The sequence below is a fragment of the Rhinolophus sinicus genome, chromosome 9 (genome assembly GCF_057876585.1).
Source record: "Rhinolophus sinicus isolate RSI-liver-muscle chromosome 9, RSI-T2T, whole genome shotgun sequence".
NCBI lineage: Eukaryota > Metazoa > Chordata > Mammalia > Chiroptera > Rhinolophidae > Rhinolophus > Rhinolophus sinicus.
Genome location: NC_142509.1, coordinates 36,511,358 through 36,532,233, shown reverse-complemented (window position 1 = coordinate 36,532,233; position 20,876 = coordinate 36,511,358). Strand labels below are relative to the sequence as shown.

Sequence of the window (20,876 nt, the reverse complement as noted above, 5' to 3'; positions counted from 1 at the left end):
ATGTTTTATAGTTTCCCGGGTACAAGTCTTGTACTGCTTTTGTTCAATTTATTTGAGTATTTTATTCCTTTTGATGACATTCTAAGTGGAATTGTTTTTCTTAATTTCATTTTCAGATTATTCCTTGCAAGTGTATACTACAATTGGTTTTTGTGTATTGATCTTGTGTCCTGCAACCTCAAGCTTGTTTATTAGCTCCAATGATTTGTTTTGTGGATTCTTTAGCTTGTTACTATGATGGATTATTACATAGACTGATTTTTGTGAACCAGACTTGCATCCCTGGAATAAAATCCAGTTGGTCAAGGTATGTAATACTTTAATGTGCTAAATTCTTTATTAACTTCTTGCTAAGGATTTTGCATCATCTATTTTTACTTTGCCCCCACCCCCCTTTTTTTTTTTTTAAGGAGGGTGCAGCTCACAGTGGCCTATGCGGTGATCGAACCGGCAACCTTGGTATTATTAGCACGGCGCTCTAACCAACTGAGCTAACTGGCCACCCAACTCTGCCCATGTTTTTAATCAGGCTATGTTTATTTTTTTGTTGTTGTTGTTATTGCATTGTAGGAGTTCTTTATATATTCTGGATATTAACCTCTTATTTGCAAATATTTTCTCTCTGTAGGTTGCCTTTTCAGTCTGTTCATTGTGGTTTTTGATGTACAAGTTTTAAATTTTGATGTAGTTTATCTATTTTGTCTTTTATCTATTTTTTTTTCTTTTGTTGCCTGTGCTTTCGAAGAGATCATTGTCAAATCCAATGACACAAAGCTTCTCCCCTATGTTTCTTCTAAGATTTTTAAGAGTTCTAAGGTTTAGGTCTTTGATCCATTTTGAATTAATGTTTGTATATGGTATAAGGATCCAATTTCATACTTTTGCATGTGGGTATCCAATTTTCCAACACCATTTGTTGAAAAGACTGTCCATTCCCCAATGAATGATCTTGACACACCTGTCGAAAATCATTTGACTGTAGATGTGAGGTTTTATTTCTGGGCTCTCTATTCTATTCCTTCATGCTTTTCCCGCTGAGTGATATTCCATTGTATGATATACCATATTTTATTTATGGTAAGCCTACTATTTTACTCAGTCTTTAATCACTGGTGTTGTAACGTCTGTAATGTATGGATTGCTGAGCCTTTGCCCTGGAGCCTCCTTTAATCATTGGAACATTGTACCCTCTGAAAATAGTATCTGTTTTGTTTGTTTGCTTTGCTTTTTGTTTGCTTGTTTGTTTTATTTTTGTCCACTCTCCATTGTGATTTTAGAACTTCAGTGTGGAGAAAATCAGGTCCATCTACCAGAGAGAGAGCTGGCAATCTATTCCTGGGAAAGACAAGCTCCATTGCTGAGTTTTCTGCCTATGACTATTACGAACCGCTAATCCAACCTGAAGTAGCTGGGTTTGTAATCCGCACTGCTAACATTCTCAGTCATACCCTGGGTATCTGTAGGTGACTTTCTAATTTTCAAAACAGACTGAATTTTTTGTCATTTATTACTCCTCCCACCCCAACCCCTGTGTGGCAGTGTCTTACAGGCAAGCTTAATGTTTGTTGGAGGAAAGAAAGAAGACCAGCTAACATTTTTTAGTGCTTCCTAAGTGCTTTCTGTCACACGCATTATCTCATGATCTCCTCTAATATATTCTTCGCAGCCACCCTCCCACGTCAGTACTGCTATTTACGGGGGTGGGGGGGAAACTGAGGCTCAGCGGAATTAAGTAACTTGGCCAAGGCCACAACGTTGTTAAGCTTAGGAGCCCAGGAATGAGCAAAGTGCATAGCACAGGGACTTTCCATTTTATGGAGGGTCAGATGCGTCAGGTCCTGGCGACACATTGGCCTGGGAGCTCCGCGCATCTTCCTCCACGGAGCTCCCTCCACGTACATTGCACAGTCTAAGGCTGGAAAGCTCGCGTGTAGAAAGGGAAAAGTTGTGTGCTTTTTACTCTCTTTCCCGTACTCGCGTGGGAAATTCCGCCCTCGTCTCCATGGAAACCGGCGTCGGTCGCGGCTGTCGTTAAGGGCGGGGCTCGCGGCCGCAGCTCCGCCTTCGGTTTGCAAAAGTTCCCAGGCGGGGAGCAGTCACTGTCACCCCGTCACCTCTCCTTTCCTCTTTTCGGCTGCCTTGCCCTTCCGTTGTTCTTTCGTGCCCCAAACCACATCCTGGAGGCCGCTCTTCTGCACGGTCCTCAGTGGAGCCTGCGCACCCGCGTCCCGGCGGGAGAGCAGCGCCGCCGGCCTCCCTCTCCCCCCACCCCCGGCCCACCCCTCGCTGCGCTGATTGGCCGCTCCTGGGCCGTCCCCCAGCCGTGGGCAGGCAGGGTCCTGTGCCCAGCGGAAAGTTTTCCGAGTCGGGAGGAAGTTGGACCTTTGGAGACTCCCAGACAGCGGCTCCCGAGGCTGCAGGGGTCTGGGCAGCCATGGAAGAGCCCCCTTTGCGAGAGGAGGAAGGGGAGGAAGAAGAGGAGGGTGACGAGGCTGGGCCCGAGGGGGCTCTGAGGAAGAGCCCCTTCCAGCTGACCGTGGAGGACGTGTATGACATCTCCTACGTGGTGGGCCGCGAGCTGATGGCCCTGGGCAGCGACCCGCGGGTGACACAGCTGCAGTTCAAAATTGTCCGCGTCCTGGAGATGCTGGAGACGCTGGTGAATGAGGGCAACCTCGCGGTGGAGGAGCTGAGAATGGAGCGGGACAACCTCAGGAAGGAGGCGGAGAGGCTGCGGAGAGAGGGCTCCGCGGCCCCCCGCGAGGTGAGTGCGGGACGAGGGGGGCTCGGCCCGGAGCAGCCTGAGATGCGTGGGGCAGCGCCCGCTGGCCGGGAGGCCCCTTGCCTCTCACCAACATAGAGCCCCTCGAAACAAATCCCTGCAAGAATTCAGTTCTCAGAGTGGAAGCATTATGACAGCTAACGTTTATTGAGCATTTACTAGGTGCTGGGACACGTGCTGAGTATGTTCTAAATCAGTGGCTTCCAGCGTGTTTGGCCATAACCTAGAGCCATGGTTCTCAAGCTTTACCATGCATCACAATCACTTGGAATGTTCGTTAATACACAGATTTCCTGGCCTCAGCCCCAGAGTTTCCGGTTCAGTAGGTCTGGACTGGGACTTGAGAATGTGTGTTTCTAACAGTTTCCCAGGTGATGCTGATATTATTGGTCCAGGCATCACACTTTGAGAATCTTTGACTTAGATTAAGAAATGAAACTTTACTAAAGAGGAATTAGTGTTTGTGGCTGGAAAAAGACACATGGAAGAATAATCAGAGCAAGCTGTATTCATAATTGTGCCAAACTGGAAACAATCCAAATGCAACAGAGGAATGGATGGATTTTTAAATTTGTGGTATACCGTGGAATACTACACAACTATGAAAAAGAACACAACTGAATGTATGACTCTCACAGGTGTTACATTGCGAGACAGAAGGCAGGCACAAAAGAGCGTACTGTGGGTTAAACTCAAGAACAGGCAAAACCAGCTTTACTTATAGAAGACAGACTGATGGAACCCCAGGAAGGGGACAGTGGGAGGAAGCAGGAGGGAAATTTATAGTAGTTACCTGGTGTATACATATGGTAAAAATCACCAAGCTATAAACTCCAAATTAGTACATTTTAGTGTAGATATGTTGTACCTCCATTTTACAAAATTGCATTTCAAGGAACAGTGTACCCCAGCTCTCACCCTTACTAAACATGATGCACAGACATACTTTCCTATTCTATTTTTATGAGTTTTTAAATTCTTGGTGCAACTCACTAAACTAACATCGTGACTCTGTAGTTGGTCTCCAGCCACAGTTAAAAAAAAAAATTCTGTCCTAAAGCGGACTCTCATTTAATCTTCACACTATATTATACCCATTTTACTGAAATGGAGGCGCAGAACAGTTAGGTAATTTACCTAAGGACTTAGAGCAAGTAAGAAGTGGAGGCGGGATTTGAGCTCAGAGATACTAGTCTCAACCACGCCATTATAAAATAGCCCTTTGACTTTACTTGTTATTCTAACATCTGAAGGGTATACTGTGCCCGGCTCTGGGGCTATGGAAGTAAGCCAGGCAAGGTCCCTCCGTGCCTTCTAGCGGGAGAGGTAAGACACACAGCCTTGAATGCAAGATTACAAACTGAGGCACGCGCCACGAAAGCCCAGCAGGAACAGGGCGCCAAAATTCACAGGGAAGACTGAAGGTTTCTGGTAGCTTCCCTGGTGCACTTGTATTTCATCTACACATTAGTCACGGTGACATGTATATTTGTAGTTAATGTATCCATCATATGAGATGGTTGAATGTCTTGATGAGCAAGGAGCCTGGCTTTTGAGACTCAAGGGCAGTTCAGTGACTTGCCCAGGATCACTCAGCTTACATCCCGTGCTCTTTTCCTGTCGCCTCCAACTCCACGCACAGGCTATGGAGGAAGCCCCACCGTGGACCACGAACAGTGTGGTGTGTGCAGGGGTTGGTCATTTCCTGTGTGGGGCACAGGAATGTGTGGGGACAGGCTTCACCAGCCAGCACATGAGATGGAACACTTGCCTCCCAAGCTGCAGTCTTAAGAATGGGGGTGGGGTGGGGAAAAGGCAGAGAGAATTAAAAGGTAGAAGAATGCCACTACAGTTCATAAAAACATGCCTTATTTTTTTCTTTTTCTAATTATTATTTTTAATTGTGATAAGGTACACATAAAGTTTACCACCTTAACTATTTTTTTCCCATCATAACCATTTTTAAGTCCAGTGGCATTACGTATGTTCACATGGTTGTGCAATCATCACCACCATCATCTCCAGAACTCTCCTCATCTTGCAAAACTGAAGCTCTTTCCCCATTAAACAACTCCCCATGTCTCCCTCCCCCCAGCCTTTGGTAACTACTGTTCTACTTTCTATCTATGAATTTGTCTATTTTAGGTACTTCCTATAGGTAGTCTTATAATATCTGTCCTTTTGTGACTGGCTTCTTTCACTTGGCTTAATGTTCTCAAGGTTCATCCGTGTTGTAGCATGTTTTAGACTTTCCTCACTTTTAAAGGCTGAATAATACTCCATCATATGACTAGACTACATTTTGTTTATCCATCATTTGTTGATGGACACTTGGGTTGCTTCTGCCTTTTGGCTGGTGTGAAAAATGCTGCTATGAACATGGATGTATAAAAATCTCTTCAAGTCCCTGCTTTTGATGCTTTTGGATATAGTCTCAGAATTGGAATTGCTGGATCATATAATCATTTTATTTTTAATTTTTTAAGGACCTGCCATACAGTTTTCCATTGTGACTGCACCATTTTACATTCCCACCAGCAGTGCACAAGACTTTCAGTGTTTCCATATCCTTGCCAACACTTGTTATTTTCATTTTTTTTTTAAATAGTGATGATCCTAATGGGTGTGAAGTACTTCTTTCCTTTCTTTTTTAAAACTTTAATTTGAAAATTTAAAAGGTACAAAAGTATTTGCCTTGAAAAAACTCCCTCCCCATCTCTCTCTACATTTTCCCTCCATGGAAAAAATTTAAATGCTCAGTTTCTTGTGTATCCTTCCAGATGTACTTTATGCAAACACAAGCAGATGTGAATATATTTTTCCATTTTTTTATTCAAATGGTGTTATAGTATATATTCTGCTCTGACTCTTGCTTATTGTCACTTAACATAGCATGAAAGTTATGCTAAGTCAGAATATAAAGAGCTTCCTCATCTTTTAATGGCTTTTCAAATGGTGAGGGTTCTTGAGTTTTCGGACCCTCTCCCCCACCGCCAGGGGCTCATGATTCTAATCCAAGAGGTCCATGAACTTGCATGGGAAAAAATTATATTTTTATTTTCATTGACCTCCAACTGAAATGCATCACTTTTTTCAATTATGAATGTAAACAGCAAACCACAGCAATATTAGCAGTACCTGTGATACTTACCAATGGAAATCACAGATATTTTCATGTCCCACTGCAGTGTACTGTAGCACACATGTCAAAACTTTGTTGTTCAGCATTTTATTACATCTGTGGCTAGATTGTGTTACTTAATTTTAAAGAGTAGGTGTATTATTCATAAACTTGCTTTTAGAAGATTTTGGTGAGCATATGTCATCTTCGTTGGTTTCCTTGTAATCCTGTGCTTTTAATTTTATACATTTAAAAACATTGTTCTACAAATGGACCTAGAGGGTATTATGCTAAATGATGTAAGTCAGAGAAAGATAAATACTATATGATCTCACTTATATGTGGAATCTAAAGAACAAAATAAACAAGCAATCAAAACAGAAACAGACTCTTAGATACAGAGAACAAACTGCTAGTCACCAGAGGGGAGGGGTTTGGAGGGGCTGGGTGAAAAAGGGGAAGGGATTAAGACGCACATATTAGCAGTTACAAAACAGTCACAGGGATGTAAAGTACAGCATAGGGAATATAGTCAATAATATTGTAATAAATATGTACGGTGCCAGGTGGGTACTAGGCTAATTGAGGGATCGCTTCGTAAGTTATGTAAATGTCTAACTACTATGCTGTACACCTGAAACTAGTATAATATAGAATGTCCACTGTAATAGAAAGAAACAAAATACAACATTGCTCTGAGAAGGCATCTCCATGGCCTTTACCGCGTTGCCTAAAGGGTCCATGGCACAAAAGAAGGCTAAGAATCTCTGCTTTAACTAGTCTCCAATTAAAAGATATTTTCCAGTCATTTGCTTTTAGCACGTGCAACAATGAATAACACTGACACATGCCATTTCACCCCAGAGGGAGAATATCTAGAGGAAATGGACTCACTGGGTCAAAGGAAGGGTGCGTTTGAAATTTTGATATGTTTTGCCCAGTTTCACTCCAAAGAGGTTCGGGAGCTCGGCCCCCTCAGCAATAAGTGCCCTTTTCCCCACAGCCCTTATATCCCTGTGCTCTCAGGCTAATAGGAGGAACAGTGGCACTGCTGCCTTTCTCTGTATGGTGTGCCTTACTCTATCACTTGTAGGATATTCCAGAGTGTGGTTGTGTCTTAGTTTATTTAACTAGGCTTCTATTAATACACGGGTTGTTTTTAAATGTTTATTTTTTTTAGTTTGAAAAAATGTCAAACCTATGGAAGCGTTGCAAGGTAAGTACCTGTATACCTCTCACTTTGATCCAGGGGTTGTATTCAGGTGAATGCAACATATATTAGGTTGGTGCAAAAGTAATTGCGGTTTTTGCAATTATTTTTAACCTTTTAAACCGCAATTACTTTTGCACCAATCTAATATATATACATATACACATATACATATACACATGTGTGTACACATACAAAAATATTTGTGTATGTATATTGTTTGTTCACTCAGAGATTTTTGCTCAGCCATTTGAGCAGACATACGTTAGTTGCAGGATTAATAAAAGATTGGAGTCATTTACCCTAAATACTTCAGTGTGTATCTCCAAAGACACACTAGTGTGTACCCATAGTAAATGCTGAAATTCAGGGGACAAATTGATAGAATACTAGGATCTAACAGACCATCCATATTCAAAATTCACAATAATGTCCATTCTAGCGTTTTATTTCCTGATGCAGGGTCCAGCCCAGGGTCGTATGGTACATCTCTCTACGTCGCTTTAATCTGGGACCGTTCCTCTGTTTTTTCTTGTCTTTTATGACCTTACCATTTTCGAAGCTTATACAGAAGTTGGTTTGTAGAATGTCCTTCCATTTGGGTTTGTTCTGATGCTTCCTCGTGATTAGATTCAGGTTGTCCATGTTCGGCAGGAAAACCACTGAAGTGGTGCCGTGACCTCAGTGCCTTGTGTCAGGAGGCACCTAATGTCAGCTTGTCATTATCGGTGATGGTGACTTCAGCCTCTTGTCACAGTGGTGTCTGCCAGCTTCCTACGTGTTGTCAAGATGCCTTTATTCCCTCTGTAATTAATCGGTAGCCTGTGGGAAAATACTTTGCAACTGTGTGCGGTATCCCGTTCCCCAACAAGCTTTCACCCAAAGGTTTTAGATCCATTTATTAGTCTTGTCCAAATCAATTACTACTAGGATGGTTGCAGAAGGGTGATTTTTTTCAATTCTATCATCTTCTACACTTATTAGCTGGAATTCTGCTATAAAGTACAGATCCCGGTCTCCCCTGTATTAGTCAGAGTTTTCCCGAGTAACAATGAATAGGATATAGATAGATATAGACAGAGATATAAGAGGAGATTTGTTGTGGGAATTGGCTCATGCATTTATGGAGGCTGAGAAGTCCCACAATATGCCATCTGCAAGCTGGAGAACCAAGAAAAGCCAGTGGTATAATTTAGTCTGAGCCAGAAGGCCCGAGAATCAAGGGGCTGATGGTGTACGTCCTAATCTGAGTCCAAAAAATCCAAAAGCCCAAGAACCAGGAGCCTCAGAAAGAGAGGGAAAGAGTGAGAGAGAGAGAGAGAGAGAGAGAGAGAGAGAGAGAGAGAGAGAGAGAGAGAGAGAGAGAGAGAGGAAAAAGAGGAGAAAGAGTGAATTCACCCTTCTCTACCTTTTTGTTCTGTTTGGGCCCTCAGTTGATGATTGGGTGATGCGCACTCACCCCGCCCCCTTCCACGGCTATCTGCCTTTACTCAGTCTACCAATTCAAATGCTAATCTCTTCCAGAAACACCTTTACAGACACGCCCAGAAATACTGTTTAACCAGGTCTCTGGGCATCCCTTAGCCCATTCAAGCTGACACATAAAATTAACCATCACATTCCCATTAATTAATTTAAAATATTAAGTGTGGATTCCTGAATTCTCTATTATCTGATATGTTATTATCCACTCCTGTTGTTATTCATTTTGAAAGTCAGATTGTTTTCAGTTTGGCCATTAGGAGCTCCTTCAAACTGTGTCACTTTGCTCTGTCTCCATACCTTACACAACAAAATAGTCCAGGCTCGTCTTGCGCTTTCCCTGTTCCAGCCCTGGAATCAGCCATTTTCCCAGGAGCCCTGGTTCTTTTCTTGGAAATGGTGGTACTCAGAACTTTTGCTTCTTTACCGTCAACCAAACTCTTCCAACAGGCAACGTCTCTTCCCCTCGGGTCCCTGGGAGTAACAGAACAAGAGAACTTTCCTTTCTGGGCTTGGATAGTCCATCCTCGTGATGGAAACTTGGAAGTGACCTCTTTTCTTACAGGTAAACCTGGGACCAGAGAAGATGGTGGTTGACCTGACGGATCCCAACCGACCACGCTTCACTCTGCAGGAACTGAGGGACGTGCTTCAGGAGCGCAACAAGCTCAAGTCCCAGCTGCTGGTGGTACAGGAAGAGCTGCAGTGTTACAAGAGGTGGGCGCTGCTGTGGGGGTGAGGGGGTTCCCCGCCGAGGGTGAGGGGCCTGCACCCCGCAGCCAGACCCTGCCTGCATTTCCTTGACACGTTACACATTGGTTCTTATGTTCATTTAGCCAAGTTATTGAAGACCCACTACAGGCCAGACACGATTCCTGGCCGTGGGGGTGTAGCAGTGAACACAACCGAGAAAAGTCCATGCTGATCTAGGGGGAAGGCAGGCCGTCAGCAAAGAAGCCTGAAAGAAACCCTCAGACTAATGAGTATTAAACAAGGTGACAGGAGGATGAAGCGCCGGGGAGGGGAGGTGGGGAAGGACCAGTTGCAGGTTGGGTGGCCGGGAACCGCCCTCTGAGGTGAATGACAAGAAGCAGCCAACCGTGGAAAGAGTCGCCAGGGTCCAAGTGGAGCAAGAAGTTCAAAGACCCCGAGATGGGAACCAGCTGGGCCCGAAACACAGGGAGAGGACGGTCAGGAAGACATGGGGGAGTGCGGACGCCTGGTTGGCTATAGCAAAGGGCTCTCCTGTTTGCAGGTGTCATGATAGAAGGTGTGAACCAAGGGAACGAGTAGGTCTGACTACTGTGTGAAACCCCCCGTGTGGTGATTCTCGTAACTGAATTACCTGGTTACGTAAGAGACCCTAGTTTGGAAACACACCACGCAGTATTTAGGAGGAAGGGGGTACCATAGCGCCAATTTATACTCAGGGGATTCAGAAAGAAGATAGATGCACGGATGAATGGACGATAGATAACAGTTGGGTAAAGAGCATTTGGGAAGCCTTCGTATAATCTCACAACTTTTCTGCAAGTTTGAAATTATATAAAAGTTAAAAGTTATAGGGCTGGCCGGTTCGCTCAGTTGGTTACAGTGTGGTGCTAATAACACCAAGGTTGCCGGTTTGGTCCCCACATGGGCTACTGGGAACTGTGCCCTCCTTAAAAAAATAAAAAATTATAAAAGATCCCAATAATATGTGTAGAGAAGGGACTATAGGACCAGAAAGAGAGGAAATAAGGAAGCTGTTGATATTTCAGGTTGGGACCTTGCTGTGTCCATCTGCGCCACTGTTTCCCAAAATGTTGCTTTTCATGTAGGTATTTCTTGAAAAGGGGGCTCCATGGTCAAATAATTCTGAGAAGAACTGCATTAAACAAAGCAAATTTCTTTCAAGGCAGAAGAAGGAAAGGCCCAGAGAATAAAAACACAGCGCCAGCTCATATTGCCCCACCCCGTGCTTGCCATGTGCCAGGCACTCTAAGTGTATCCCAAGCATTGTTTCAGTGAGTGTCCACAAGCCTGAGTTAAGGTAACGTGACTCCCAAGATGATGGACGGTGTTGCCTCGCCAAGTCCCTGCCGAAAGTCCACTGCTGGTGGTGGCAGTGGTGTGACCTGACCTCAGACAGCCTGACATCAGAGTCCGGGCTTCCCATTTTCATGCCACATTTGGACCCTGAATGCTTGGAAGTAAGGACTTGTCCTGATTCAAAACCAAGCCCAAGTGATCTTATTCTTTAAACTTCTCCAGTGCGGCATCATTAAGAGAGCAGCTACAGAAAAGACGCTCTAGGAAAGCAAATCCAAAAAGGCTGAGTTCTGCCAACAGGAATTTAATTGCCTTCCTTCTGCTGAGGTTGGAAGCCTGCTAATGGAAAGACCTGTCTTCATCTCACTTAATAAGTACTGCAGACACAGGTAGTTAAAAACAGGAACTGCTAAATTGCTGATGCCGTGAGCAGCTTGTTAGTGAATAAAAGCAGCACACTTTATTTGCAGTTTTGAATTCTCAGAGAACAACAGATGTGCACTTCCCATCTGGTACAGGCCAGCAGACAGACAGCAGGATTCTGTGTAGTCTCTTGTGTTATATATTCTGGAGAAACCCACATGCCAGCCGAGGTGCTCTCTTAGCAACGGCATCAGTTTGCAGGCCCCAGCTCAGACTCACAATCATTTAAAATTGAAGGCAGATACCGTAGGCCGTTCCCCCAAACGGCCACAACAACCCTTCCCGTCCTGCACGCTTTTTGCAAGGAGACCTTTCCACTCCTCTCATCAAGAAGTAGAGTCTTTTCCCTTTCCCTGAATCTTGGCAGCCCTGTGACTTGCTTTGACCAATGGAATGTGGTCGAAGTGATGCTGCTTGGCGTCCTGGGGGAGGTCTCTAAGAGGCCTTGAGGCTTCTGTCTTTGTGCTCTTGGAACTCTGCCTTGAGGCCATCATCCTGGGACGGAACTCCAGACAGTCACATGGAGAGGTCATGGGAAGGAGAGCCGAGGTACCCCAGCTGACAGCCCCAGCTGTGCCCAGCCCCCAGCTGACCCAGCAGTGCATGCAGCCACCTGAGAACCAGCAGGAGGATGCCCCAGCCAACCATGAGAAACAGCCACCATCAGGAATCACAAATCATCATTGTCTTAAATCCCTGAGTTTTAGGATGTGGTGTAACAACAGCTAATGGGAAAAGGGAATTTTTAGGTGATGCCTATTATGAAACATTATTATAATAAAAATAGAAGTAATATTAAATAATAAGAGCCCACTCCTTGCAAAGAAGGAGAGAGAAGGCTGAATTCTGCTCTCTGAAACTCATACCTAAAGCAGTGTCTTGGTCAGCTCGGGCTGCCGTAATAAAATATCATAGACTGGATGTTTCGAACAATAGAAATTTCTTTTCTCACAGTTCTGTAGGCTACGAGTTCAAGATCAAGGTGTCAGCATGGTTGGTTCTAACACTTCCTGGCTTATAGAAAGCTGCCTTCTGGCTGTGTCCTCACATGGTGGGGAGAGAAAGACAGCAGACCCTCTGGTGTTTCTTCTTACAAGGGTGCTGATCCCATCACGAGGGCCCCACCCTCGTGACCCCATCTAACCCTACTTGTCTTCCAAAGGCCCTGTTTCCAAATACTATCACATTGGGGTTAGGGCTTCAACATATGAATTCTGGGAGGACGCAGTTCAGTCCATAGCAAGAAGGAAACAGCACAAGAAGGCATACATTGAGCAGCAGGCCCCTAATACCGCAGTGGGTCTAAAGAGCTCACTGGGTCATGCATTGAAATGTTTCATTGTGCTCAGGCTTCTCTTGGATGCAAGCGACCGAAATCCGATTCAAACTAGTTTAGGCGCAAAAGGGAATTTATTGGCTCACATAGCTGGGAAGGATCCTGGAATTGCTCTCAGATATAAAGTAAAAACTGCAGCGAAAGCCTCAAGGTTGGCACCAGGGACTTGGTGCCTCGTTCTTTCCTCTCTGCGTCTCTTTGTTTGTTGTCCTCATTATCTTGTATTACAGACCGTCCTTCTCTGAATCTTAGGAAATACAGCTTCTGGCAGTCCCGTTGAGCAGGTGAAAGAGTGGTCGTCTTCCAACTTCTCTACGTCAAGTCCCAGGAAATACTGGCCCTCTTTGCATCACCTGACCTCAATATCTTGTCAGTCAGTATCAACCTAGCTCTTATTGCCATCTGACTCACCTTATCTGTTTTTATTTTACTTATTTATTTGTTTACTGTTTCCTTCCCCACTGGAATATAACTTGCAGGAGAGAAGATGTTTTGTCTGTTTTGTTCGTTGCTGTAGCTATCGGGCCCTGGCACAGTGGGTGGCCTGGTAAATGTTTGTTGAATGAATCAGTGCCATGTGTTATTATCTCACTTAATCCCTCAATCCTAGGAGGTAGGTGCTCTTATTATCCTCGCTCTGCCAATTCGGAAATCAAGGCTTAAGTCAGAGAATTTATACAGGGTCATATTCCTGTGAAGTGGAGAAGCTTGAAGTACTTGCCAATATGATTAGACAAGAGAAAGAAAGGTGACGACATCAGAAACGCGGAGGGAGGGTGCTCGCGACGTGGGTCACAATCTTTCTGACTCGAGAGCTTTCAGTGATGATCGTATTAATATCATGATAGTTATTCAGATTCCTCACCTTCAGGCTGCACAGATAAGAGGTCGCAATATAGCAACCCATCTGTTTGTCCTCCCCCTGTCTCCCCGCAGCGGCCTGGTTCCAGCGAGGGAAGGCCCAGGAGCAAGAAGAGAAAAGGATACGCTGGTTGCCAGGCCCAGCAGTGCCAGCAGCAACAGGGAGGAGAGGACAATCATCAGAAAGCTGTAAGTCACCCCTGTTGCCACTAAATAAGCTCTAAAGGAAGGAGGGGGGTGACGGGGGGGCTGGCCCGCCCCCCGGGATGGGCGTGGCGCTGCAGCTGATAGGAAAACTCAGTGCCGGTGTGTTCTGTCTTCCAGGCAGAGTCTAAGTACTTGACACATTGATTCATTGGCTCATCATAACTACCCTGTGAGTTGGGAGCTGTTCTTACCCCATTTTACAGGTATCCACCGAGAGGTCGCATAATGTATCCAAGGGAGGTCACACAGATCGTAAATAGTGAAGTCAGGATTTGAACCCAAGGAAGTCCCTAGTCTACATCCACTGCCTCCCTATGAGCCAATAACAATTCCAAAAAAAACCCCAAAAAACAAACAAACGAACGAAAAAAACAAACGATTACAACAATAAGAAAAACAGTAACAGTAATTATTGGACTTGAAGGGGCTAATTCATCACCTCTCTTTGCTCCAACTTGGGAGGACACTATGTGACCCAACGATGGGACACGTGATCCAGCTTCCTTTAAATAGTACCCTTCTGTTCACACACCATCGTGAAACCCTGTGTCTTCTCGGGTGCCGCGCCTCAAACCACACAGTGTGGGATACTTGTTTAAATTCAGAGTCTCTGAAATCACGTCAGTGTTTCGAGGATGAGGCCTAGAAATCTGGATTTTTAATAAGTCCCCAAGGCTCTTCTGACGTGGGGAACCCTTGGCCCACACTTTGGGAGGTGCCTTCTCAGGCTCTCAGGCGCACCCTCCCTCCAGCCCATCTGGCGCTAACAGCCTGTTTGCCTTGTCTCTCGGAAAAAGTCCAGCCTGGTGATAGTTTGCCAGGCTGGTCTCTTCTCTGGTCTCTTGGATGGAAACCGAGAAACAGCCTCGGCCAGGGGTTTCAAATTCAAATGCTTTCTGGGGCCAGAACACTTAATGTGGGTGAGTGATGGGGGGGCTGAGGGGGGCAGGGGGACATGTTTCCCCCAATTCTGTCTGGCTGAGGGGTAACGTGCTGCCAGAGTTTCTGATTCTTGAGAAAAGGCAAGAAATCAAATTTGTTCATGGAGTCTGATTTCCAAATGCTGGCAAATTTTAGAAGTAAAGACTGAACAAGCCAAATGAAGCACCTTTGCAGGCTTCATTGGGTCCTGGGCACCAGGCTGCCACCTCTGCTCTTGCTCCATTAGCCCCACTTCTGAGGGAGAGCTGCTTGGCAGACGACGGAGGGGACCTGCTTTTTTCCGTTCATTCAGTCATCGGTCAGTCAGCAAACCCTCTGCGTCTGTGTTGTGCCAGGAGTTGTGCTGGGTGCTGGGGATACACCAAGGACTCTGCTGGCTCCCATTTCACATGGAAATATTTTTGAGGGGTCAGAAATTCTGGGTTACCTTCCAGGGCAGGTTTACAATGCCTTTGTTTCAAGAGAGGAGAAACACATTTTTTCCCCTTTTTTTTATTTTTGGATCTCAGGAACAAGGTTAAGTTAGTGATTCTCGATTCATGGCACAGTGACCTTCATTGTCAGCACAAGACCCCTTTCGTGTTGTTGTTTTTTTCATTCCTTTTTCTCTTCATCCCCATTCTCCTTCCTCGCTCTCCCCCCCACCCCCAGCTGTTCTAATGTGGGATTCAATATGTTCTAAAGTGTATGTTGTTTCATGTAGACGTATTTTCAGTACGTAACAGAGTTTTTGTTTAACACTTCATTCTGTTTCCTAGTACTGTGTTTTCTCACTAAGCACTCTTGTTTTTTTATTCTTAGGCACTCTTTTTTTTTTTAGTAATATATTGTATGAACCCAGTATATCCAAAAATTATCACTTCACCATGGGATCACTGCAAAGCATTATTAATGATATATTTTACATTCTTTTTTTTTCATAATAAGAAGCCCTCTAAGTCTGATGTATATTTGACACTGACAGCACATTTCAGTTAAAAACCAGTCATGTTTCAACAGCTCAGAAGCCACACATAGCTAATGGTCAACCCAGTGGACAGACGGGTTTAGTTGGTACATGGTAAGATCCTTTGAGCTTCGATAACTGAGTTCAAATGATTTTTTTCAGTTTTTCTTTTTAATTTTGATAAAATGTACATAATGACATTTACGATTTTAACTATTTTTAAGTGTCCAGTTCAGTTATATTAAGTACATTTACAATGTTGTGCAACCATCACCACTCCTCATTTCCAGAACTTTTCATCATCTCATTCTGCAATTCTGTGCTCATTAAACACTGACTCCCCCTTTCCTCCTCCCCACAGCCCTTGGCACCCACCATTCTACGTTCTGTCTCTATGAATCTGACACTTCTAGGTCCCTCATATAAGTGGAATCCTACAGTATTTGTCCTGTGTGACTGGCTTAATTCACGTAGCACAATGTCCTCCAGGTTCATCCATGTTGTAGCCTGTGTCAGAATTTCCTTTTTATGGCTGAATAATATTCCAGGGTGTGGATGGACCACATTTTGTTTATTCACTCATCTGTCGATGGGCATCAGTTTTTAAAATCTATCCATCTAGCGGTGTAGACATCCAGCTTGCTGCTCCCACCCCAGCATAAGCCCCCGCTCGCAGCGGTGGAATCCCAGGTTGCCCCAGCAACCCACGCTGTGAACAGTGCTGCAGTGAACATCTTCAGGCAGATTCGTATCTTCCCATGGACTGTGTGTGAATTTCCCAGGATAGATACCCAGGAGTGACATGGTGGGGTCCCAGGGTCTGTCAGCCAGGGTCCTGGCAAAAAATAAATGGCGCCTTCAAAAGGAGTGACTGCAAAGATTTAAAGAAGGGCCATTTTACAGATGTGTGAGCAGAGTTAAGGGAATCCTCAAGGGATGGAGAAGTACCCAGGTGGTGGCAACAAAGGGCCGAGGGGAGGGGACCGTGAGGGGAAGAGGGGGAGTCAGAGTGGACTGGTAAGGAAATGTATTGACAGGACAATTTCAAATAGCCACACACGCTAAAAAGACCATTAAATAGGGTGCTGAGGGAACGGTTGGTAGGGACTGCTTTAGAACTGGGGCATCCTGGAAGGCTTCTATGAGGAAGCAGCTTTCAAGCTGAGCCCTGAAAGACCTGAAGGAAAAGCACTCCTGGCAGAGGGAACAGTAGTGTAAAGGCCTGAGGCTGCAGATGGCTTGTGGAACAGAGTGTGGTGGCTGGAGCAGCAGAGTGGAGGTGAGGTTGGAGGGACAGGAGGAGTCCTGGTCACTCAAGGCCACCGAGTGGGTCCCAGTGAGGACTGTGTGTTTCATTGTTAGCGCATTGGGAAGACACTGGAGGGTTTTAGCTGGAAAACCACAGGACTGTGTTTATATATAAAAGATGACTCTGGCTGCTCTGTAGGGGAGTGGGGACAGTCAAAACAAGGCCATTGGGAGTGTTTCTTCCCCAAGGAGAGGTCTCCTGAGATAAGGTAATGAAAGAGAGTCTCCACCTTGTAGCAGGTGTGGATCCGAAGGTGTTTCCTTAGGACTTTCATTAGGTGAGTGGCCCATGGTAAACAAGGCTTCCTTCCGGAAGGCATACACTGCGCGTTTCTTTCTGCCTCTTCTAGGGGAGTTCTTTGGGTCACTTAAGTGGAATTTGAGCCTGATGTGACAAAAATAAAATGTTGGTTCTGAACACTAGCCAGCCTGCAGACTCATGTTTAAAGAGCATGAGGCCACGATTTCCTGGCCAGACAAGCTTTTTTAGCAGAAGGAAGGAAAAAAGGGAGGGAGGGAGGGAGGGAGGGAGGGAGGGAGGAAAGGAAGGAAGGAAGGAAGGAAGGAAGGAAGGAAGGAAGGAAGGAAGGAAGGAAGGAAGGAAGGAAGGAAGGAAGGAAGGAAGGAAGGCGTTCTGAAGAAGTAGGTCATGCTGTGAAGGATTTTTGTCTTTGTCCTGCAGACCATGGGGAGCCATGGACGGGCTTAAGCTGAGGAATGACTTAGTTCTGCATAGTGACTCGGATATTCTGGCTGTTACAGGAGTGACAGGGACGCTGCTGTGACTTGGACTGGGGGTGGCAGTGGAGGAGATGAGATGTGGTGAGGCTAGGGACGTATTTGGGGCACGGTGACTAAAACATAGCAGATGAAGGGAGAGAGGAGTTGAGAACAACTCCCAGCTTCCTGGCTTGGACTGGGAGGGGTGATGTCACTTCCGGAGGCAGGTGGGTGGGTGGGAGTGTGTGCAGTTTCAGGGGAGGATAACTGAGCACTAAGGCCTGTATCCAAACACCAGTCAAGGGCTTGTCCCCACCATTGCTGGCAGAGCTGCTAGCCACGCTCAGGGGTTTGTGTTTGATAAGAAGAGCCCAGGTCCCCTTCCCTGACTTTTCAGCCACTGGCCATCTTTGCCTCTTTCTCATAGCTGGGAATAGCGCTGAGATTGTACTTGGCGATGAACCCCAGACATCATTCTTCCCTTTCAAAACTTTGCATATGATGGGGAGAACACTGAAAGTTTGGTATTCACGTCTCGGGATATCTCTCTGTGTTTTATCTAAGAATTTACATGTTCATCTTTATTTTTTACAAAGATATCTTTTATAATTTTAAGTAACATTGAGAAGTTACCACTTCCTCTATGATAAAACCACCTAAAATAAAAAATAAAATATGGTGGCAGATTCTGTCGCTATAGCACGGTGGTTAAGTGGGCTCTGGGTCCACAACTTACAATGTGACCTTGGGCCCGTTACGTAACCTCACAGAACCTCAGTTTGGTCATCGATAAAATAGGGGTATTGGTTGTACGCTCCTCCTGAAGTTGTTATGAGGGTGAAATGAGCTGACAGATGGAAAGCCCCTGAACAGTGGCTGTCCATCTGTAATGAGCCCTGAATAAATGTTTAAGTCACTGGCCTGCAAGAGCTGCTTACAGACTTAGCAGGGGTTCCTGCGCCCCTGCTTCGTTCTCTCTGTTCCCTCTGACCCCTCTCTCTCTCCACCCAGGTTCTCTTTCCGATCAGGGAAGCAGACATAGTTCAAAGGCGGTTCTCGGACTTGAGAAGACCACCCGCCAAGAAGACTTCCCAAATCATCTCAGTGCCACGCAGACACACTGTCCTTGCTCATTTGTTTCCCCTCGAACCCGGCCCAGGAAGGAGGAAGTGAAGGTCTCTCATGGTCGCTTTTTCCCGGCTGCAGAACTGGACACCCCAAAGGCTTGGCTAGAGTAGGGGAAGTGGCTCCGAAAAATCGAGAAAGCAGAGAGAGAGGAGAGCACAGCTGGGCCACTTCCTGCCCACTTCAACCACCCAGAGGGGCCTCCAGTGTTCTGCTTTTCTGGTCCCACAGACAACCTTGGTCTTTACCATGTAGCAGCAACAAGCATCAGCCCGCGGGGAGAGAGGAGAAGAGAATGCCAGAAATTATGGTGTTGACATTCCAGTGGTGATTTCGGTGACACGTTGTGACTACCTGATTTTGCTAACATGACTTTCTTCACGTGATTTTGTATTAAAGTAAAATGACTTTCATACTTTTAAGTATTTTTAGAGTGGTCTCTTAGCATTGTGTGACCTTGTGTAAGGTACTTTCACCTTTTGGAGACTCGGTTTCCAAATCTGTAGTGTGTGTGTATATGTACAGAGGGTGACAAAAAGATGGATACTCATTTTAAGAAAGGAAAACTGTATTAAAATTGTAATAATATATACCGATAACAAAAGATGAAGACAAGTCACGTTTGACTTCTGCAATGACAAGAGGTGCTCAAAGTGGTTACCATCAGCGTCCAGACACTTCTGATGACGGCGAACTACTGCTTGAGCAACGTTGACCAGTGTCCACTTGTATACATTTTTTTGGCACCTTCAATATGTGTGTGTGTGTATATATATATGTATGGTGGTACATATATGGTGCATTTATATGTCATTGAATCTAAGTGATGCACCATTATTTTGTGTGTTGGTATGAGAGAAAAAAATGCTGTAAATTATAACTTAATATGCTATTGATTTTAAGGCTCATCCTGATTTCAAAGATGTTAAATGTGAAAAATGTGCATTTAGGAATCGATGAAATATAGTGGGTGGCTGCACTCCGCAAAGAAACTAAGGAGCCTGCAGAACACATCCTGTGAGCCTGTCTCCGTAATACATGACGCCGACTCCCTGCTGTGTGGACCCTCCCATTTGTTCCTGTTAACCCAGGGAGACCGGGACTGGTATTAATCCCCGTTTACAGATTTGGAAACTGAGACTCCAAAAGGGCACGTAGCTAGGAGGTGGCTGCCCAGGAGGCAAGCACATGCCTGATTCTAAGGCTGGGTTCTTACCTGTGACACTGTGCATGTCCCAGTTCTCCAAAATGCGCTGTCACGAGTAACGGACACAATTTACTGCACGCCTTGTCTGCACACGTTGTCTCCATACCCCTGTGGGCTGGGCAGTGTCATTCCTGTGGCACACCAGGGTCACAGCACGGTGGGGGCCAAGGGACTTGTCCAGGGCCCCAGCTCGAGTGGTGGAAGTAGGGCTGAACCCAGGTGCCGTCTCCGCAGCCCCGTGGCCTCCCGAGAAAAGTCGGCAGCGTTTAAACGTCTGGTCCAGAATGCCATCTCAACAGTCTTGGATGAGGGGCCCGATTCCTAATCCCAGATGCTGCTGCAACCTCGATGGGTGCGCCCCTATTAACAGGGAGCAAGGGGAAAGGTTTCTGCACCTTGGTGAAGGCCAACTAGGGAAACAGATCCGTGTCCTGACGCCAGAACCACAGGGCTCATGGACAGCGAGATCAGAAGGGTTGCGGGAGGCACTGTGTCCTTTGCAGGACTGCAGAGCAGTCAGCTCCTGGGATCCATCCTGCAGGGCACCAGCTTTATATCCTAAAGCCCCGACTCTGGCCGCTGACTTCCAAGGTGAGGAGGTAACAATACAGTGACTGAATCATCAGGACACCCCGCAAGGCAGGTGGGCAGAGATGGTTCCCACTTGACAGACAGGTTTCAGAGAAGGTAAGTGATTTGTCCACGATTGTGATGATGGCTGACAAATGCTTAAAGCTGGGCTGGACCTGGATCTTTGGCCTGTAAACCAAGGGCTGTACCCACAATCCCAGTCTGCCTCCAGTGCTGGGGCTAAGGGAACTAACAGCCTATCAAGGGCAGATGGGCAGAGGGGAGGGACTTCCAGCCTTAGACAGGTACAGCTGATGCCTACGTGAGAAACCAGTCTAGTGCATCAGAAGCGGACAATTACAGCAGCTCAAATGTATGCTTACTGTATGCCAGGCATCATAAGGGCTCAACATGCCTTAACTTTCATCGTCACAAGCACCAGATGACCCCCATTATACAAAATGAAGAAACTGTCCCCTAGGAAGACATTCACTGAAACAAACTGGTGTGTGACCCTTTTGTAAAATAAAACAGAAATCCCAACCTCTTTTCTACGTCTGTCTTGTAAAAAACAGATACACAGGTGGCCTTGCCTGGCAATAAAT

At 45.6% G+C, this 20,876-nt stretch overlaps 1 protein-coding gene across 1 annotated transcript; it reads left to right on the top strand.

Annotated features, from left to right (window-relative positions):
- Positions 1-419: 419 nt before the first annotated feature.
- Positions 420-18,916, top strand: RILPL2 (Rab interacting lysosomal protein like 2). Its single transcript, XM_019733969.3, has 4 exons — positions 420-2,764; positions 9,161-9,312; positions 13,322-13,435; positions 18,381-18,916. The coding sequence occupies exons 1-4, from the start codon at positions 2,435-2,437 to the stop codon at positions 18,409-18,411; spliced, it is 627 nt and encodes a 208-aa protein (XP_019589528.3). The 5' UTR covers positions 420-2,434; the 3' UTR covers positions 18,412-18,916.
- The last annotated feature ends 1,960 nt before the right edge of the window (positions 18,917-20,876 follow it).